This window comes from Lutra lutra, chromosome X (genome assembly GCF_902655055.1).
Source record: "Lutra lutra chromosome X, mLutLut1.2, whole genome shotgun sequence".
Taxonomy (NCBI): Eukaryota; Metazoa; Chordata; class Mammalia; order Carnivora; family Mustelidae; genus Lutra; species Lutra lutra.
Window position 1 is genome coordinate 15,134,155 of NC_062296.1, and position 17,153 is coordinate 15,151,307.

Sequence of the window (17,153 nt, forward strand, 5' to 3'; positions counted from 1 at the left end):
CTTCTCCCTCTTCCTCTGCCTACTGCTCCTCTTGTGCTTTCTCTCTTTCAAATGAATAAATAAAATCTTTAAGAAAATAAAAATTAAAATTAAAAAACCTATAAGGAAGTCAGAATTCATAGACAAATAAAGGGTTAAATATTCATTGCATGAAAGCATGTATCTTAGCCATTCTATTAAAATATTGTTTCTACAGTAAAATGTGACTTAACTTGTAAAAATTTGAATTACAGTCATCTTCTTCACCAGTCTATTGCCTTGAGCATGTTAACTCATATCAAGTCTTTCAAAAACGGACAAATATTTAAAATATGCGCCAGGAAGTTTGGATTTTAAATACAAAGAGAGCTTGGAAAAATCTGCATTTGTTAAACCTAATAGTTTTGCACCCAACACTGCCATCTGCTGGAAATAACAGACCATAACACATATTACTCTTCCTAAGAGAATAAGAAACCATTTAAAAATCCTACAGCACATTTGAGAACAAAATGACAAAAGCAGACAGATAACTAAGTGGTGAAACCTATTTCCTTAATCCACGGAAAACTAATGAGTTATTCTGCTTCTTTCCATGCCAGAGTTTCAAAGAAAACATTCATGTTCTCTAAGACATAGCAAATTCCCCTAAAACAAGACCTTAATGTTGTCTATACTGGAGACACATAAGCCAAGTTGGAAACACACACACAGGACTTCTAGAGTCCTGACACAGTGTCCCATGATGGATCTCACTCAATAAATAATCATCAGGCAGGGGCTCCAAGAATCAAATGGGCAGACAACTAGGACTTCTTCTAGTCCAGATGTTTTCAACATGGGGAGCAGCACCCCCTAGGAGGACAAATGAAAATGTGTACGGATATATCCAGTGTTCTGCAGCAGAGAACTTCCTACAGGGCACTGGGAGACCAACACAGCAACAAATTGAGAAAAACTTCCAAAGCGCCACCCAATACGGTTTGAGGGAAAGACTGCTTATGATTATGATCTGCGGAAAGCTGAGGTGGTTCAGTCGGTTAAGTGTCTGCCTTTGGGGGCACCTGGGTGGCTCAGTGGGTTAAAGCCTCTGCCTTCGGCTCAGGTCATGATCCCAGGGTCCTGGGATCGAGGTCCTGGGATAGAGCCCCGCATCGGGCTCTCTGCTCGGCAGGGAGCCTGCTTCCTCCTCTCTCTCTGCCTGCCTCTCTGCCTACTAGTGATCTCTGTCTGTCAAATAAATAAATAAAATCTTTTTTTTTAAATATTTTTATTTATTTATTTGAGAGACAGTGAGAGAGAGCACGAGTGAGGAGAAGGTCAGAGAGAGAAGCAGACTCCCTGTGGAGCTGGGAGCCCGATGTGGGACTCGATCCCGGGATTCCGGGATCATGACCTGAGCCGAAGGCAGTCGTCCAACCAACTGAGCCACCCAGGCGTCCCAAATAAAATCTTAAAAAAAAAAAGTGTCTGCCTTCGGCTCAGGTCATGATCTCAGGGTCCTGGGATCAAGTTCCCCATCAGGGTCTCTGCTCAGTGGGGAGCCCGCTTCTCCTTCTGCCTTCACCCCTCCTCCTGATCGTGCTCTATCTCAAATAAATAAAATCTTTAAAAATTTTTATTATTTTTTAAAGGATTATGATCTGTGCCTAGAATCAAGTTCCATTTTACAGATAAAGTACCTTTATGCATTTTTAATATACACTGACTTTTGGGGGGAGTGCAACTACCATGTAGTTGAGGGAAAACTGTATTATGTTCGGTTTGAAACTTTTTATTTGACAGAAAGAGAGCACAAGCAGGGGGAGCAGCAGGCAGAAGGAGAGGGATAAGCAGGCTTCCCGCTGAGCAGGGAGCAGGATGAGGGGCTTGATCCCAGGACCCCGGGATCATGACCTGAGCCGAAAGCAGCCGTGAAACCGACAAAGCCACCCAGGTGCCCATTAAAACATTTTTTTTAATGGTATTTTTTTTTTCTAGGTAATCTCTCAGCCCGATGTGGGGCTCAAGCTCACAAGGCCAAGACTGAGAATAGCATGCGCTACCGACCCAGCCGGCCAGGCATCCCTGGTTTGCGACTTCACGGAAATTGATCAGCATTTCAGAGACTCATGTCATCTTGTGGAAATATGAGCTACCAATGCACAGTATTCTCATCTTCATCTGCCTCCACGGCAATCACATTTATAGTGATTATACACTTTGGCACATGCATCTGACAGGCTGATATATGTACTGAACTACATGTTATTTTATTAGAAGTTATTTTCTTTTTGTTTATTTGATATTATAGGTAGGCTGTTATACTGATGTTTATTGAAACTACGTGTATAGACAGGTTCAATCATTTAGTATCTACAAATATGAATTCACAGTAGTAAAAGGAGACCACAAAAACATTTGATATTAAAAGAGGACATCAGGGGCACCTACGTGGCTCAGTCAGTTGAGCATGTCCGACTCTTGGTGTCAGGTTGGGTCATGATCTCAGAGCTGAGGGACTGAGCCCCCACATGGATCTCCAAGCTCAGCACAGGGTCTGTTTGCCCCTTTCCCAACCCATCATGCATACAAGTGCTGTCTCTCTCAAATAAATAAAATATTTTAAATAAATAAAAGAGGACATCAATGTGATAGGGTTGAGAACTACTGATGCGTTGTCAAGCCTCGCTTTTATTATGGGGAAATTAGAGTCCAGACAGGCAAATAAACTTGCTCAAAGTCCCAGGATGAGTTTGAGGCAAGAGAATGCCAAAATACCAAAATATTCTACTTCTCAATTCAGTTAGTGGCCCATGCTGCCTACAAATCAGGAATATATTTTGGAGGGGATGCCTGGGTGGCAGTGTCGCTTAGGAATATATTTTGGAGGAAAAAAAGCAAAGCTAATAAGTAAATTAATGAATGACTTAAACCAAAAAAAAAAGGAAAGAAAAAGAAAAAAAATGCTATAAATGTGGCCAGGGCCCCAGGTTAGCCCACAAATAAAGCTTATATAATTCACATAAATAGCTAAAAGTACTGGGATTAGAATGAAACCAAAAAACATTTGATTGGTGGTATAAAAACAGTAAGTTTCTGGGTGCCTGGGTGGCTCAGTGGGTTAAGCCGCTGCCTTTGGCTCAGGTCATGATCTCAGGGTCCTGGGATCGAGTCCCACATTGGGCTCTCTGCTCAGCAGGGAGCCTGCTTCCCTCTCTCTCTCTGCCTGCCTCTCTGTCTACTTGTGATCTCTGTCTGTCAAATAAATAAATAAAATCTTAAAAAAAAAACCAGTAAGTTTCTGAAATAAAAGTACTGGGAATAAAAACACCTTAGCCTGGCACTCAAAGCCATTCAAAATCTGACCCATGTCTATCTTTCTGACCTTTCTACCAATACTATATAAACACTTAAAGTCTAGAGTGTTAGACTGAATCTTTTTGGCCTTTACAAACCAGCACCTAAATGCACTTAATGTCCTTTGATGAACGGATAAGCAACACTTTGTTTCAATTGGATGTTTGTTTGCTGTTCTCCACATACACCATGCACAATCTTACCCAAAAAGCCTTACCCCACCTCCTCTCCAAATTCCTAAAATCTGGGTCTCTTAACTCAGTCCATTGGCCTTCCCACAATGCCTCGCACACCTCTGTCCCTTCCATCCAAATCACATGCAGCGTCCTTTGAAGTCCAGCTCAAGGCCCCTCTCTTATAGTGTCCTCTTGGACAATTCACCCACCATAATTCTTTGCCATTTTAAGGTCACACCATGTAGTTGAGAGGCTGTGTTAACAGCGTGGACTCTCTAGTCAAACTAATCTTGGTTTATAATCCTTTACAGCCATAACCTTGGGCAAGTGACTTTCCCTTTATGAGTCTCAGTTTTATTTTCTATAAAATGGAGATTTAAAATAGTACCTGCTTTCAGAGGACTATTGTGAGAAATGAAGTTAGACTAAGTACTTCAAAAAATCCCCATGCCAGGCATACAACAGGCACTTGATAAATATTTGTCATCTAAATGGATGAATGAAAGGTCTTCGCTCTGATGTTAATCTTTATGACCCATCCTTCAATAACTTCTGAACAAATTTGTTATATAAACTCCCAACCTTATACCCCTTTGGGAACGTGAGTCATTTTCCGAAAACATAAAGTACACAAGATGTTTAACTAAATAACCAAAAACACAGAATTTTTTAACTAAAAATTGTATTGTCTCTGGACCTTTCTGTAGCCAGTAGCTGCCTGAGCAGGGGCTCAGGCCCGCAGTCTCAGCCAATGACCATGGGCTCTGCTTCCAAACAACAGCTTGCAGGTGCTGTACAGGAGGTACAAGGAGGTCTAAGGCGATAGAGGGAGGCCAGGAGGAGGGAGGTCACAAGCTAGGTGGCCGAGGAGCCCCAGCTGCTGCATGGCTTGACATATGCATGAAGTTTGGCTTCCTGTCCATGTCCCCCGGCCCCACTTCTGTGTCGGGATTGTGTGTGCCCCTCCCCCGCTGACCCTGAGAAGGACTCTGTGTGCCAGAGGTACATGGAAGGCTTCCACAGTCTGTACGAGAATGAGATGGTGTGGTTTGCCCAACCAAGGGCCTGGAATCAATCCATGTCACAGGACCTGGTGGGATCTTCTGTACTGGGAGTGAGAAGCAGCAAAAAGAGGGAAAACATGCAGAAGCACAGACCAAAGGGGAAACTTCCAGGAAATGTGGAGGGTTAGATCTTTGCCAAGATGATAGCAACTAGTCACCTGTGGCTATCGAGCACCTGAAATCTGGCTGGTCCGAAGGGAGATGAGCTTTAAGTGTAACATATACACTGGATTTCAAAGACTTGGTACAAGATAAAAGAACACGAGGTATTGCTTTACCAAAACAAGTGCTAAACAAATATGGCATTCTAGTTAATAACTGTGTCTCTCACAGGGGTATAGGTTACAGACACTACATGTATGCTAGGGTTGAACAAATAAGTCAACACAGGGTAGACGATAGGGGCCAGGTTTCTCAGTGTCAGAGAATGACCAATGAGCAAGGGGAAAGGGCTAGCCAGAACCCCACAGTACTAGATTAAGTCTGAGTTACTGGTATGAGCTCATGTTCGCTTATTTCCTTATCCACTCACTTATTTTTCTCTTTTCCCATTTGCAATTAGCAAGTCATCTGTGGTCATCATACTTTGCTACTGTGAGAGTGACCAGTTCCCCAGTACTCATTCACCTCCAATTTTAACACCCACTGATAACATTGACCTGAATCGATTATTTGACTGGAGGGTGAAAAATAATGGTTTTTGAATTCAAATTCAATTTCCACTTCAAATAGTCATGACCACCGAAGCATTTCAAAAAATGATGATGTCAGCCCAGCGAGTTGACAAAATCCTGCACAAGCCATAGTGCACTTTTATATTACAGTCACCAGCGTGGGAAGCTTTGCTTATTTGTCCACTGAAAGTTCAAGCTCTGTTAGGAGTTCAATAAGATTTTGTGAGCTACTCCATGATGCAACAGCCACGTACACTTGGGACAACCGAAGTGACATTCACTATGCAACATAAATTGTGTTCCAGAAGAGGGCGCCTGGGGGAGCTCAGCCATTGAGCATCTGCCTTCGGCTCAGGGCTCAGGTCATGATCGCAGGCTGCTGGGATGGAGCCCCACGTCTGGCTCCCTGCTTGGCAGAGAGCCTGCTTCTCCCTCTCCCACTCCCCCTGTTTGTGTTTCCTCTCTCGCTGTGTCTCTCTCTATCAAATAAATAAATAAAATCTTTTTTAAAAATCATACTCCAGGGGCGCCTGGGTGGCTCAGTGGGTTAAGCCGCTGCCTTCGGCTCAGGTCATGATCTCGGAGTCCTGGGATCGTTTCCCGCATCAGGCTCTCTGCTCAGCAGGGAGCCTGCTTCCTCCTGTCTCTCTGCCTGCCTCTCTGCCTGCTTGTGATCTCTGTCTGTCAAATAAATAAATAAAATCTTTAAAAAAAAAAAAAATCATACTCCAGAAGAGCACTCCAGAGCCAAGTGTAGATGTAAAATGCTGGGTTAGACTCAGTCAAAAGGTCACTTTACTAGGAGACTTTTTTTTAATAAAGATTTTATTTATTTAAGAGAAGGGGCGCCTGGGTGGCTCAGTGGGTTAAGCCTCTGCCTTCGGCTCAGGTCATGATCTCAGGGTCCTGGGATCGAGCTCCGCATCAGGCCCTCTGCTCAGCAGGGAGCCTGCTTCCCCCTCTCTCACTGCCTGCCTCTCTGCCTACTTGTGATCTCTATCTGATAAATAAATAAATAAATAAAATCTTTTTAAAAAGAGAGAGAGAGTGTGAGAGAGCAAGCGGGGTTAGGGGTGCGGTGCAGAGTGAGAGGAAGATGCAGGCTCCCCGCTGAGCAGGGAACCCGATGCAGGACTCCATCCCGGGACCCTGAGATCATGACCTGAGCCAAAGACAGACGCTTAGCTGACAGAGCCACCCAGGCACCCTAGGAGACTTTTAAATATTTTACTGATGGGCTTTGTGAAGCTAGAGAGCAGCGTTTTCCAAACTTGTTTGACTAGTGTTCCAGGGAATGTACTTTGGAAAATGCTGATGTATATCACTGTCACTGGATTTTTTAAAAAAATCATTTTTCAACTAAAGACAATAAAATGAACGGCAGCAGAGCTATATAACACCACTCCTCTTGACACCCTCCCCCACCTACAACAGCAACGTTCTGGTGTTCCGACCAAGAATATGGTGGCTCCATGTGCTCTCTGCACGCATGAGCCATTGTCGTGTGAGACACTTATGAATCACGGGCTCCTGTATCCTCAAGAAGGAAGAGGAATCATTGCATGTCTACTACGGCTAGGCCCTATGCTAAACGTTTTATGTGAGCTCACATATCTTGGATAGTAATCACCGGAGATGATGATTTTATGCCCATTTTACAGATTAGGAAAAATAGGCACAAAGTACCCCGCCCAAGTTCACACAGCTAGTAAATGTCAGAGCCAGAATTCAAACTCAGACATGTCTGGTTCTTTCCATTGTGCCACTTCTTGAAGCCAAGGGCCTTCTAAGCACCCTAAATGAGCTTCAACAAGAGAGGGAGAGAATTCCCTGGAAGGGCTGGGCTTCCAGAATGGAGGCCTAATAAGAAACAAGGGGTTGAGAATGTTTATAGCAGCAATGTCCACAATAGCCAAACTATGGAAAGAACGTAGATGTCCATCAACAGACGAATGGATAAAGAAGATGTGGTATATATACACAATGGAATACTATGCAGCCATCAAAAGAAATGAAATCTTGCCATTTGCAACGACGTGGATGGAACTAGAGGGTATTACGCTGAGCAAAATAAGTCAATCAGAGAAAGACAACTAACATATGATCTCCCTGATATGAGGAAGTGGAGATGCAACATGGGGGGTTTGGGGGGTAGGAAAAGAATAAATGAAACAAGATGGGATCGGGAGGGAGACAAACCATAAGAGACTCTTAATGTCACAAAACAAACTGAGAGTTGCTAGGGGGAGGGGGGTCGGAAGAGGGTGGTGGGGTTATGGACATTGGGGAGGGTATGTGCTATGGTGAGTGCTGTGAAGTGTGTAAACCTGGCGATTCACAGACCTGTACCCCTGGGGTTAATAATACATTATATGTTTATTTAAAAAATTTAAAAATGGGGGCGCCTGGGTGGCTCAGTGGGTTAAGCTGCTGCCTTCGGCTCAGGTCATGATCTCAGGGTCCTGGGATCGAGTCCCGCATCGGGCTCTCTGCTCAGCAGGGAGCCTGCTTCCCTCTCTCTCTCTCTCTCTGCCTGCCTCTCTACTTGTGATCTCTCTCTGTCAAATAAATAATAAATAAAAAAAATCTTTAAAAAAAAATTTAAAAATGAAAAAAAAAAAGAAACAAGGGGTTGAACCCTAACCCCAAATAAGGCGATTTCCCTATACTCCCCCCCATTTGATTACATCTGAACTTGTACTTCAGCTTTGGATAGCCACGGTTACTTCCTGACGGCCAGACAGTCCACTAGCACCATACCATGTAGGCTTCTGATATGAATCTGGACTTCAATTTAGAAGCATTCTCCCTTGGCTTTTACTGTAAACATAAAGCTTCCTACATTTATTTTTTAAAAGTAGGCTCTATGCCCAACATGGTGCTTGAACTCATGACCCTGAGATTAAGAGTCACCTGCTCTACTGAGTGAGCCAACCAGACGCCTCCCTTCTACATTTAAATTTTTAACAGCTGATGAATAAGAGATAAATATGTAGAAGGGCTTCCGTTCTTTGATCAATTTCTGACAGTAGCTTAGACTCTTAGTAATATTCTTGATCACTGGGGAAAGTTTATTTTAACTTCTTGAGTGTATTTCATCCCTTCCCCCAGATTACACTTCTGCATTTCATCCCAAGACCAGGCAGCTGACTGGACTATACTTATCGGACTAGTAAATTGCCTGGTTTTTTTTTTTTTTAAGATTTTATTTATTTGACAGAGAGAGATCACAAGTGGGCAGAGAGGCAAGCAGAGAGAGAGAGAGGAGGAAGCAGGCTCTCTGGCAGGCTCCCTGCAGAGCAGAGAGCCCGATGCGGGACTCGATCCCAGGACCCTGAGATCATGACCTGAGCTGAAGGCAGAGGCTTAACCACTGAGCCACCCAGGTGCCCCGCCTGGTTTTTTTTTTTTACCAATTATACTTTGGGTGAACTGCAGGATGTGGGATCAAGTAATTTTGACCTCTAGCTGGATGATTTAAAGTACACACACATGCAGGTGTGCACACACACACACACACACATTTCTAATGCAAAAGTTTCTCATTTTCTTTGCAGTAACTCTGTGGACAGAAAACATAACTGACCTTTAATGTTGAAGGTCAGAATGGTAGAGTAGAAAAGTTATGACTCTGGAGGCCAGGCAGATCTGAGTTTGAATATCACTTCCACCTCCTGCCAGCTATGATCCTGAGAAAATTACTTCACCTCGCTGGGCATCAGTATCCTCATTTAAAAAATGGATATAACCACATAGGTCCAGAGGGACAAAAGCAAGCCATCCCCAACCTGGAATTGCTTTCAGAATGGAATTAGGAAAAATCATGTTCTGATGGCTGTCAGGCATCTTTGGAAATGATACAAACTGAGCACAATTTGTAAATATTTGAAAAAATTTGAGACTTAATCCCAAATAATATGGTTAGGGTTTGGTCTCAAGAAAGCACATCAAAAGCTTTAAGAAATAAGCCTTTTATACAAAATCAAGTACAATCAAAGCAGAATCAAAAATATGAGATATAGGGCACCTGGGTGGCTCAGAGGGTTAAAGCCCCTGCCTTTGGCTCAGGTCATGATCTCAGGGTCCTGGGATCGAGTCCTGCATCGGGCTCTCTGCTCAGCAGGGAGCCTGCTTCCTCCTCTGTCTCTGACTGCCTCTCTGCCTACTTGTGATCTCTGTCTGTCAAATAAATAAATAAAATCTTTTTAAAAAAATATGAGATATACATATGATCTCCCTGATATGAGGAAGTTGAGAGGCAACATGGAGGTTTGGAGGGTAGGAAAGGAATAAATGAAACAAGATGGGCTCGGTAGGGAGACAAACCATAAGAGACTCTCAGTCTCACAAAACAAAGTGAGGGTTGTTGGCGGGGGGGGGGGGGGGGGGGGGGGGGGGGGCGGGGTGGAGAGGGTGGTTGGGTTATAGACATTGGGGAGGGTGTGTGCTATGGTGAGTGCTGTGAAGTGTGTAAATCTGGCGATTCACAGACCTGTACCCCTGTGGCTAATACATTACATGTTAATAAAAAATATAATAAAAAACATATATAAGATATAGTCTTTAAAACAAAACTAAAAACAGAAATACATGGATCTGTTATAGTCATAAAAGGTTTTCCCTATAAAAGGAGAGCCCCAAAGTTAATCTTTTGGTGAAGCACCTCTAATACTGCCCAGGGCTGAGTCCCTAACTCATGAATATGAACATTTGGTCCATGGGCAAGCAGAGCACTAGAGTGCCATGAATATCATCTTTCAATACCCATTTCCCTTTGCTCTGGGGTTCTATGCTCACCATGAAACTTTCTATTCATTCTATTCTGTTTCTATTTGCTTTTTCACATATCGTTATAACAGGCAGATGAGCTAACCAGCTCACATGAATGGTGTGGTCTGCTAGGCCCTTCTATTTCTCCATGTAAATTAATAAGTTGGTTTTCTGATTTATACATTGGACCCTTAGGAGTTTGGTTAGTATGAATCAATCTTCTTTTGACATACTCACAGAATTAAAATTCTGAAGAAAGATTTTTTTAAATTGACAAAAACCTAATACTGCTGTGTATGTGAGGAAACAGCAGATCCTCAGGCCCAGCAACTTGTCTGGACAAAAATTTGGCAATGTGTTATCAAAATACGTATGTCCTTTTACCTAAATAAGCCTAGTGCTAGGAATTTAACTTTAGGAGGTAATTATACAAGAAAACAAGTAAGAATGTTCATTAAAGTATTGTTTGTAGTAATTAAAAATTAGACATTTGAGTCATTTTTATCAATAGTACACTAAGGAAATCAACGATGTCCTACACATTATGTGTATGTAATAGGGGGTGTCTTGGCAGCCCAGTCAGTTAAGCGTTCAACTCTTGATTTCGGCTCAGGTCACGATTTCAGGGTCATGGGACCAAGCCCCACATGGGGCTCTGTGCTCAGCATAGAGTCTGCTTGACACTCTTTCTCCTTCTCTCTCTACCCCTCCCCACCCTCCCCTCTCTAAAATAAAAATAAATCTAAAAAACTTTTAAAAATGGAGTACCCAGGGGCATCTGGGTGCCTCAGTGGGTTAAAGCCTCTCCCTTCAGCTCAGGTCATGATTCCAGGGTCCTGGGATCGAGCCCCACATTGGGCTCTCTGCTCAGCGGGAAGCCTGCTTCCTCCTCTCTCTCTGCCTGCCTCTCTGCCTGCTTGTAATCTCTGTCTATCAAATAAATAAATAAAATCTTTTTTAAAAAATGGAGTGCCTGGGTGGCTCAGTTGGTTAAGCGTCTACCTTTGGCTAAGGCTGTGATCTCAGTGTCCTGGGATCGAGCCCTGAGTCGGGCTCCCTGCTTAGCAGGGGGTCTGTTCCTCCCTCTGCCTCTGCCCCTTCTCGTGCTTCCTCACTCACTTTCTCTCAAATAAATAAATAAAATCTTTTTAAAAATTTTAAAAATAGGGACGTCTGGGTGGCTCGATCCATTGAGCAGCTGCCTTTGGCTCAGATCATGATCCCAGGGATCTGGGATTGAGCCCCGCATCAGGCTCTCTGCTCAGTGGGGAGCCTGCTTCTCTCTCTGCCTCTGCCTGCTTGTGCTCTTTCTCTGACAAATAAGTAAATGAAATCTTAAAAAATTTTAAATAAATGTGCCAGGCAGTAAATAAAAAGAAGGCTGTGACTCTATATTTATTGACATGGAAAGATGTCCATGATAAACACATGGAGTGAAAATAGCATGTGTAGTATCTCGTATGTACAAAGTCGCATATTTTTTTGGTACCACATGCAGTTTTTCCCTTGAATATGTTACAGAACATTATAATCCCATGAGTTCTGCCATTGTCTATGAAATGCCACATATCATAATCATCTTCTGAAAAATCACAGTGCTTTCTAACATAATGACTACTCTCGATGCCATTGTTTTAACATCGTTTAACTCAGCATTATCTGAAGTAACCTCGTCATAGAATCCCTTTTTTCACATAACGCTTTTGAAAATACAAAGCAAAAAGAAATAAAATATGAAGCAACGAGTTTCCAGGAAAATCTTTGGGAAACATGGGCATCACGGTGCTGATAAATTATTCACTAGAAGGTTAATAGTCAGTCTGTATGTCTATCCACCCTCCCCAAATACAGACCACTTCATAAAAACAGCCACTTACAAAAGACAAATGACAGATGTGAAACAATAATGAGTGCCATATGTTGGGGACCTACTGTGTCATGCTAAGGTCTTTATATATTCTGAAAATGAGGATGAAATAACATGAGGAAAAAAATTGAGCCTGAAGTCAAATGACTTACCTAAGCTCACACCACTAGCAACCGGCCAAGCCTCAACTTGAACCCCAGGTCAGTCTGAGCCCAATAAGGATGTGCTTTTCAGGGTGTCTGGGTGGCTCAGTCGGTTAAGCATCTGACTCTCATTTTGGCTCCGGTCATGATCTCAGGGTGGTGGGACTGAGCCCTGCACCAGGCTCTGGGCTTTGCATGGGAGTCTGCTTGACATTCTCTCTCCCTTTGCCCTGGCCCCTCTTTCTTTCTCTCAAATATATAAAAAAAAAAAAAATTTAAAGGATTCTCTTTTCACTACATGATACTCTGTCCTTTAAGGTTCCACTGGAGCAGCCTGACAGCCTGCTGACCCCAAGTGAGACTCCTCTGATTTTCCAAGTACTTCTTTCAAACCTCCACATAAAATAAGAGAAAGTAAGTTATCTGACACAGTACCTGAAAGGGAGATTTAATACAGAATTCCTTTCACGATTGTCCTCTGACTAGTTTTAATATAAAGAACTTACCTGCAAGTGACTCTTAATCTCTCAAAACAAACTGAGGGTTGATGGGAGGAGGGGGTTGGGAGAGGGGGTGGGGTTATGGATATTGGGGAGGGTATGTGCTATGGTGAGTGCTGTGAAGTGTGTAAACCTGGCGATTCGCAGACCTGTACCCCTGGGGATAAAAATATATGTTTATAAAGCTGTAAAAAAAAAAAAAGAAAAAGAAAAAAGAAAGGATGAATACCCAAGTTTTGTAGCAACATGGACGGGACTGGAAGAGACGATGCTGAGTGAAATAAGTCAAGCAGAGAGAGTCAATTATCATATGGTTTCACTTATTTGTGGAGCATAACAAATAGCATGGAGGACAAGGGGAGATGGAGAGAAGGGAGTTGAGGGAAATTGGAAGGGGAGGTGAACCATGAGAGACTATGGACTCTGAAAAACGATCTGAGAATTTTGAAGGGGTGGGGGGTGGGAGGTTGGGGGCACCAGGTGGTGGGTATTGTAGAAGGCACGGATTGCATGGAGCACTGGGTGTGGTGCAAAAATAATGAATACTGTTATGCTGAAAAAATAAAAAATTAATAAATAAATAAATAAATAAATAAATAAATAAATAAAAAGAACTTACCTGCTTTCCTGGGCTCTTAGCTGTGTTATAAAAAACTTTGATGATGCAAATTAAGGCTTTACTATTAATGAAGTATATGTTATTTATATATTTGATTTGGAACAAAAGTAAGATGATGGCATGGAACACTTACTTCAAATCTCACGGAGTAAGTGTAGGTTACATTCATCTTATCTGTATCTTCTCCAGGAATTTCCATAGGGGGTCCACTGCAAGTCAGGTGGTTTTCATCTGAATGCTTATAGCTAAGAAAAGGGGGAGGGGAAGAAGGGAAAACTGTTGCTGTAAATTTCCGAGTCATGGTTATTCAGGCATGTAAGAATAGCAGACAGAAGAAATACGCCTTCCATTATATTTCATATTTAACACTCTTTATGGCTTAAAATACTTCTGTTTCTAAATGTCCCTAACACTCACATGAGAGTCAATACCCTGCCCAAAATGCAATACAGGTACCCCCGCTTTTTCGAAGCTCACTTTATTCCACTTTGTTTTCATGAACGGGAAGAAATGCGAAGAAGATTTTCACTTTTACAAGAAATCGAAAAGAGGATTCAGCATCACTTTTGCAGGAAGCCATCCTAAACGCAGCTAGCAGTCCCACAGCGAGAATGGCGCCGCCCAGCGCCTTCCCTGGGAACTACACAGCATGTTGACCTGAAGCTGTCAATGCTCTGAACTGTGTCTGTGAGCATCTGCGCTTGACCTTGCTTTACTTTGTGTATCCATTAGCAAGCTGTGTCTTAAGGCATTAGAAAAGCCTATGAGAGGTGATCTGGGGAGTCTGGGAATGCTCACAAATTTTTCCATATAAATTAATGGCAATTCCTTCTTCGCTTTGGCATTTCAGCTTCCAAATACTTTCAGAGGAATGCTCTACTTCAGACAGCAGGGGAAAACATATCCCTAAGAACCTTCTCATGGTTCTTCTCATGAGCCTGGCTGGCTCAGTCGGTAGAGCGTGCAACTCTTGATCTCAGAACTGTAAGCTCAAGCCCCATGTTGGATGTAGAGATTACTTAAAAATAAAATCTCAAAAAAAAAAAAAAAAGGAATCTTCTCTTTGGCTGTACATAGATTTTTTTTTTAAAGTCCTTCTATTAGCAAATGGCTTTATTTCTCATCTCTCACTTTATCCCTCCCAATATGTTAAACAACCTAGCTTGTAATCTTAGCTATAGGCTTAGAAAACCAAACAGAAATCATATTTATAAGCAGCCAGGGATCTGAGGGCCTACTGTGTATAAAATGCTACGATTAGTGATGAAAGGTAGGAAGGACATAATCTATGCAAACAGGACTGATGCACTGAACAGGACTGACGAAGCTGACCAGCGCCTAGTCAGGAACAAAGAGACTGTAATATTACTTGAAAAATAAAAGTGGAATAAAGGGGAGAGAGAAAAATTGAAAGAAGAAACAGTGGTGCTTCCCTTTTGAATTATTTACTCAACATACAACTTATCCCTTGGCTTCCATGTAAAGGAGAATATGCAACCCTTATGGGATGGTTATTTCTACATGTATATGCTCAATAAAAACATTCACTCACAATTGCAGGAGTTACTGACATGGCCCTCATCCTATCTTTTTTATAACCCTAATGTCTGGCAGATGATATGCCCTTACTAAGTGTTCGTAGGCTGAATTCTATTTAAAGCCAAAATGTAGGGGTGCCTGTGTGGCTTAGTCAATTAAGCAGCTGCCTTCGGCTCGGGTCATGATCTCAGGGTTCTGGGATGGAGCTCCGCATCGGGCTTGCCGCTCAGCAGGAAGCCTGCTTCTCCCTCTCCCACTCCGCCTGCTTATGTTCCCTCTCTCACTGTGCCTCTCTCTGTCAAATAAATAAATTATCTTTAAAAAAATAAATAAAGCCAAAATGTACTTTTAAAAGCTATGAATTAGGGTGCCCAGGTGGCTCAGTCGGTTAAGTGTCTGACTCTTGATCTTGGCTCAGATCTTGATCTCAGAGTCGTGAGTTCAAGCCCTGCATTGGGCTCCACACTCGGCCCAGAGCCTACTTTTTAAAAATTTAAAAATTAAAAGTAAAATAAAACAGCTATGAATTAAAGAAATGATCACTGTTAAGGCTACCGAAAAAAACTTCACATCTACAGGAAAACATTCCATCACCGAATGACAACACATATCAAGGTTTACTGTTTAAGTGTGGGCCTTGAACCCAGCATAGGAAATACCTGAATTTCATGTGAGAGAGATCATGCACCAAAAAGTGTATTAAGATCTCCAACCAATGTAAAAGGCCTATTTTAAACCACTGGCCTTACATACGAGTTGCATAAGGCCTTCTAGGTCTTTTGAAAACTTGGGCCTTTAAGTGAGATGGGAAGCCACTGGAAGATTCTGAGCGGAGGACTGACATGATCTGAATGCTCTGTATAGAATGCTGCCCGCTGTATGGGGAACAGACTGCTTGGCGACAAGGATGGCACCAGGGAGACCGGCGAGAGTGTTGCCACCAGTCAGGTGAGATGAAATGATGTCTTGGACCAGGTGATAGAGGTGGAGGTGATGAGAAAGGATGTCCTGAATATATTTTAAAAATACAGTGCCATGGTCTACCAAAGGATAGATACAGGGTAGGAGTGAAAAATTGTAAAGAGGAGTCAAGGAGGCTGCCAATGGTGTGGGGGCCTGAGCAACCGGAAGGATGTAGTTGCCATTTGCTGAGATGGACAAGACAACAGGAAAAACAGGTTGGAGGCAAGATTACAAATTCATGTTTGATCACGTTAAACTTGCCAGGGCACCTGGGTGGCTCAGTGAGTTCAGCATCTGACTTTGGCTCAGGTCATGATCTCAGGGTCTTGGGATCTAGCCCTGGGCAGGGAAGCCCACTTCTCCTCTCGCCCTTCCCCTCCCTCCACCACTTGTGCTCTCTCTCTCTCTTTCTTAAATAAATAAATCTTCTTGGGCGCCTGGGTGGCTCAGTGGGTTAAGCCGCTGCCTTCGGCTCAGGTCATGATCTCAGGGTCCTGGGATCGAGTCCCACATTGGGCTCTCTGCTCAGGAAGAAGCCTGCTTCCCTCTCTCTCTCTCTCTCTGCCTTCCTCTCCGTCTACTTGTGATATCTCTCTGTCAAATAAATAAATAAAATCTTTAAAAAAAATAAATCTTCTTAAAAAAAATTCAAATACTTACTAGACATCTATGGTCATGTCAAGTAGACAACTAGATATACAAGTTTACAGATCTAAGGGTCATTGTTGGATTTAATACCATGAGATAGGATAAGATTACCAATGTGGAAGTATATATAAAGAAGAAAAAAGTTCAAAGACTCAGTCCTGGGGCCCTCCAATATGAAGATGTTGGAGAAATGAGAAGACTGATACACAACCAGTGAGACAGGAGAAAATCAGTGAAGTATGGTCATTCAAAAGCCAAATGAAGTCAGTAATTTTAATAAAAAGAAATGATCAACTATGGTAACCATCAGGGAAATTAGCTGGGTACAATCCCTAATAAAAAACACAAGATTGTAGGCCTAGAATACCGTGAGGCCTAACTCACTTCGTATGACCTTGAGCAGACTGCCTAATCATAAAAAAAATAATTTACAGCACAGTCCTTGTTCTCAAGGGGCCCACATAAATGACCTTTACAAAGATTAGATAAAAGTTTCATTGCATGCATACATAAACTGCTACTATGTGCAGTGTTGAATAAATATGTCTAAAAAATATTTTCTTGGCTTTTTTACTCTGAGTCTGACAATATGAGATATAACTGTAAAGCATTAAGCTTGATTTTCATACAGCTGATGTGATTAGCTTCCTGGGTGAGCCCTACCTATGTTTGTGTTTACTACCTAATGACTGTATGTTTACTACCTAATGACTTTGTTTACTATCTAATGGTTTCAAATATGAGCAGCCATCCTGAGTTAGACCTCACAGTCCATCCTCCTAACATTCTGTTGAAGTGACATACACCAAAAAAAGCATCGGTGATTGCCCCAACAATGATTAGTATTTCCTGTTAATTTAAAAAGAATTTCA

At 42.4% G+C, this 17,153-nt stretch overlaps 1 protein-coding gene across 5 annotated transcripts in view; it reads right to left on the reverse strand.

Annotated features, from left to right (window-relative positions):
* The window catches only part of LOC125091782 (transmembrane 9 superfamily member 2-like), an 85,714-nt gene that overhangs the window by 40,586 nt on the left and 27,975 nt on the right, over positions 1–17,153 (reverse strand). For all 5 annotated transcript variants that reach the window (XM_047715762.1, XM_047715763.1, XM_047715761.1 and 2 more), the window contains one exon: positions 13,265–13,376. In XM_047715762.1, the coding sequence (XP_047571718.1) occupies positions 13,265–13,376 (112 nt within the window). The remainder of the gene's footprint in view (positions 1–13,264; positions 13,377–17,153) is intronic.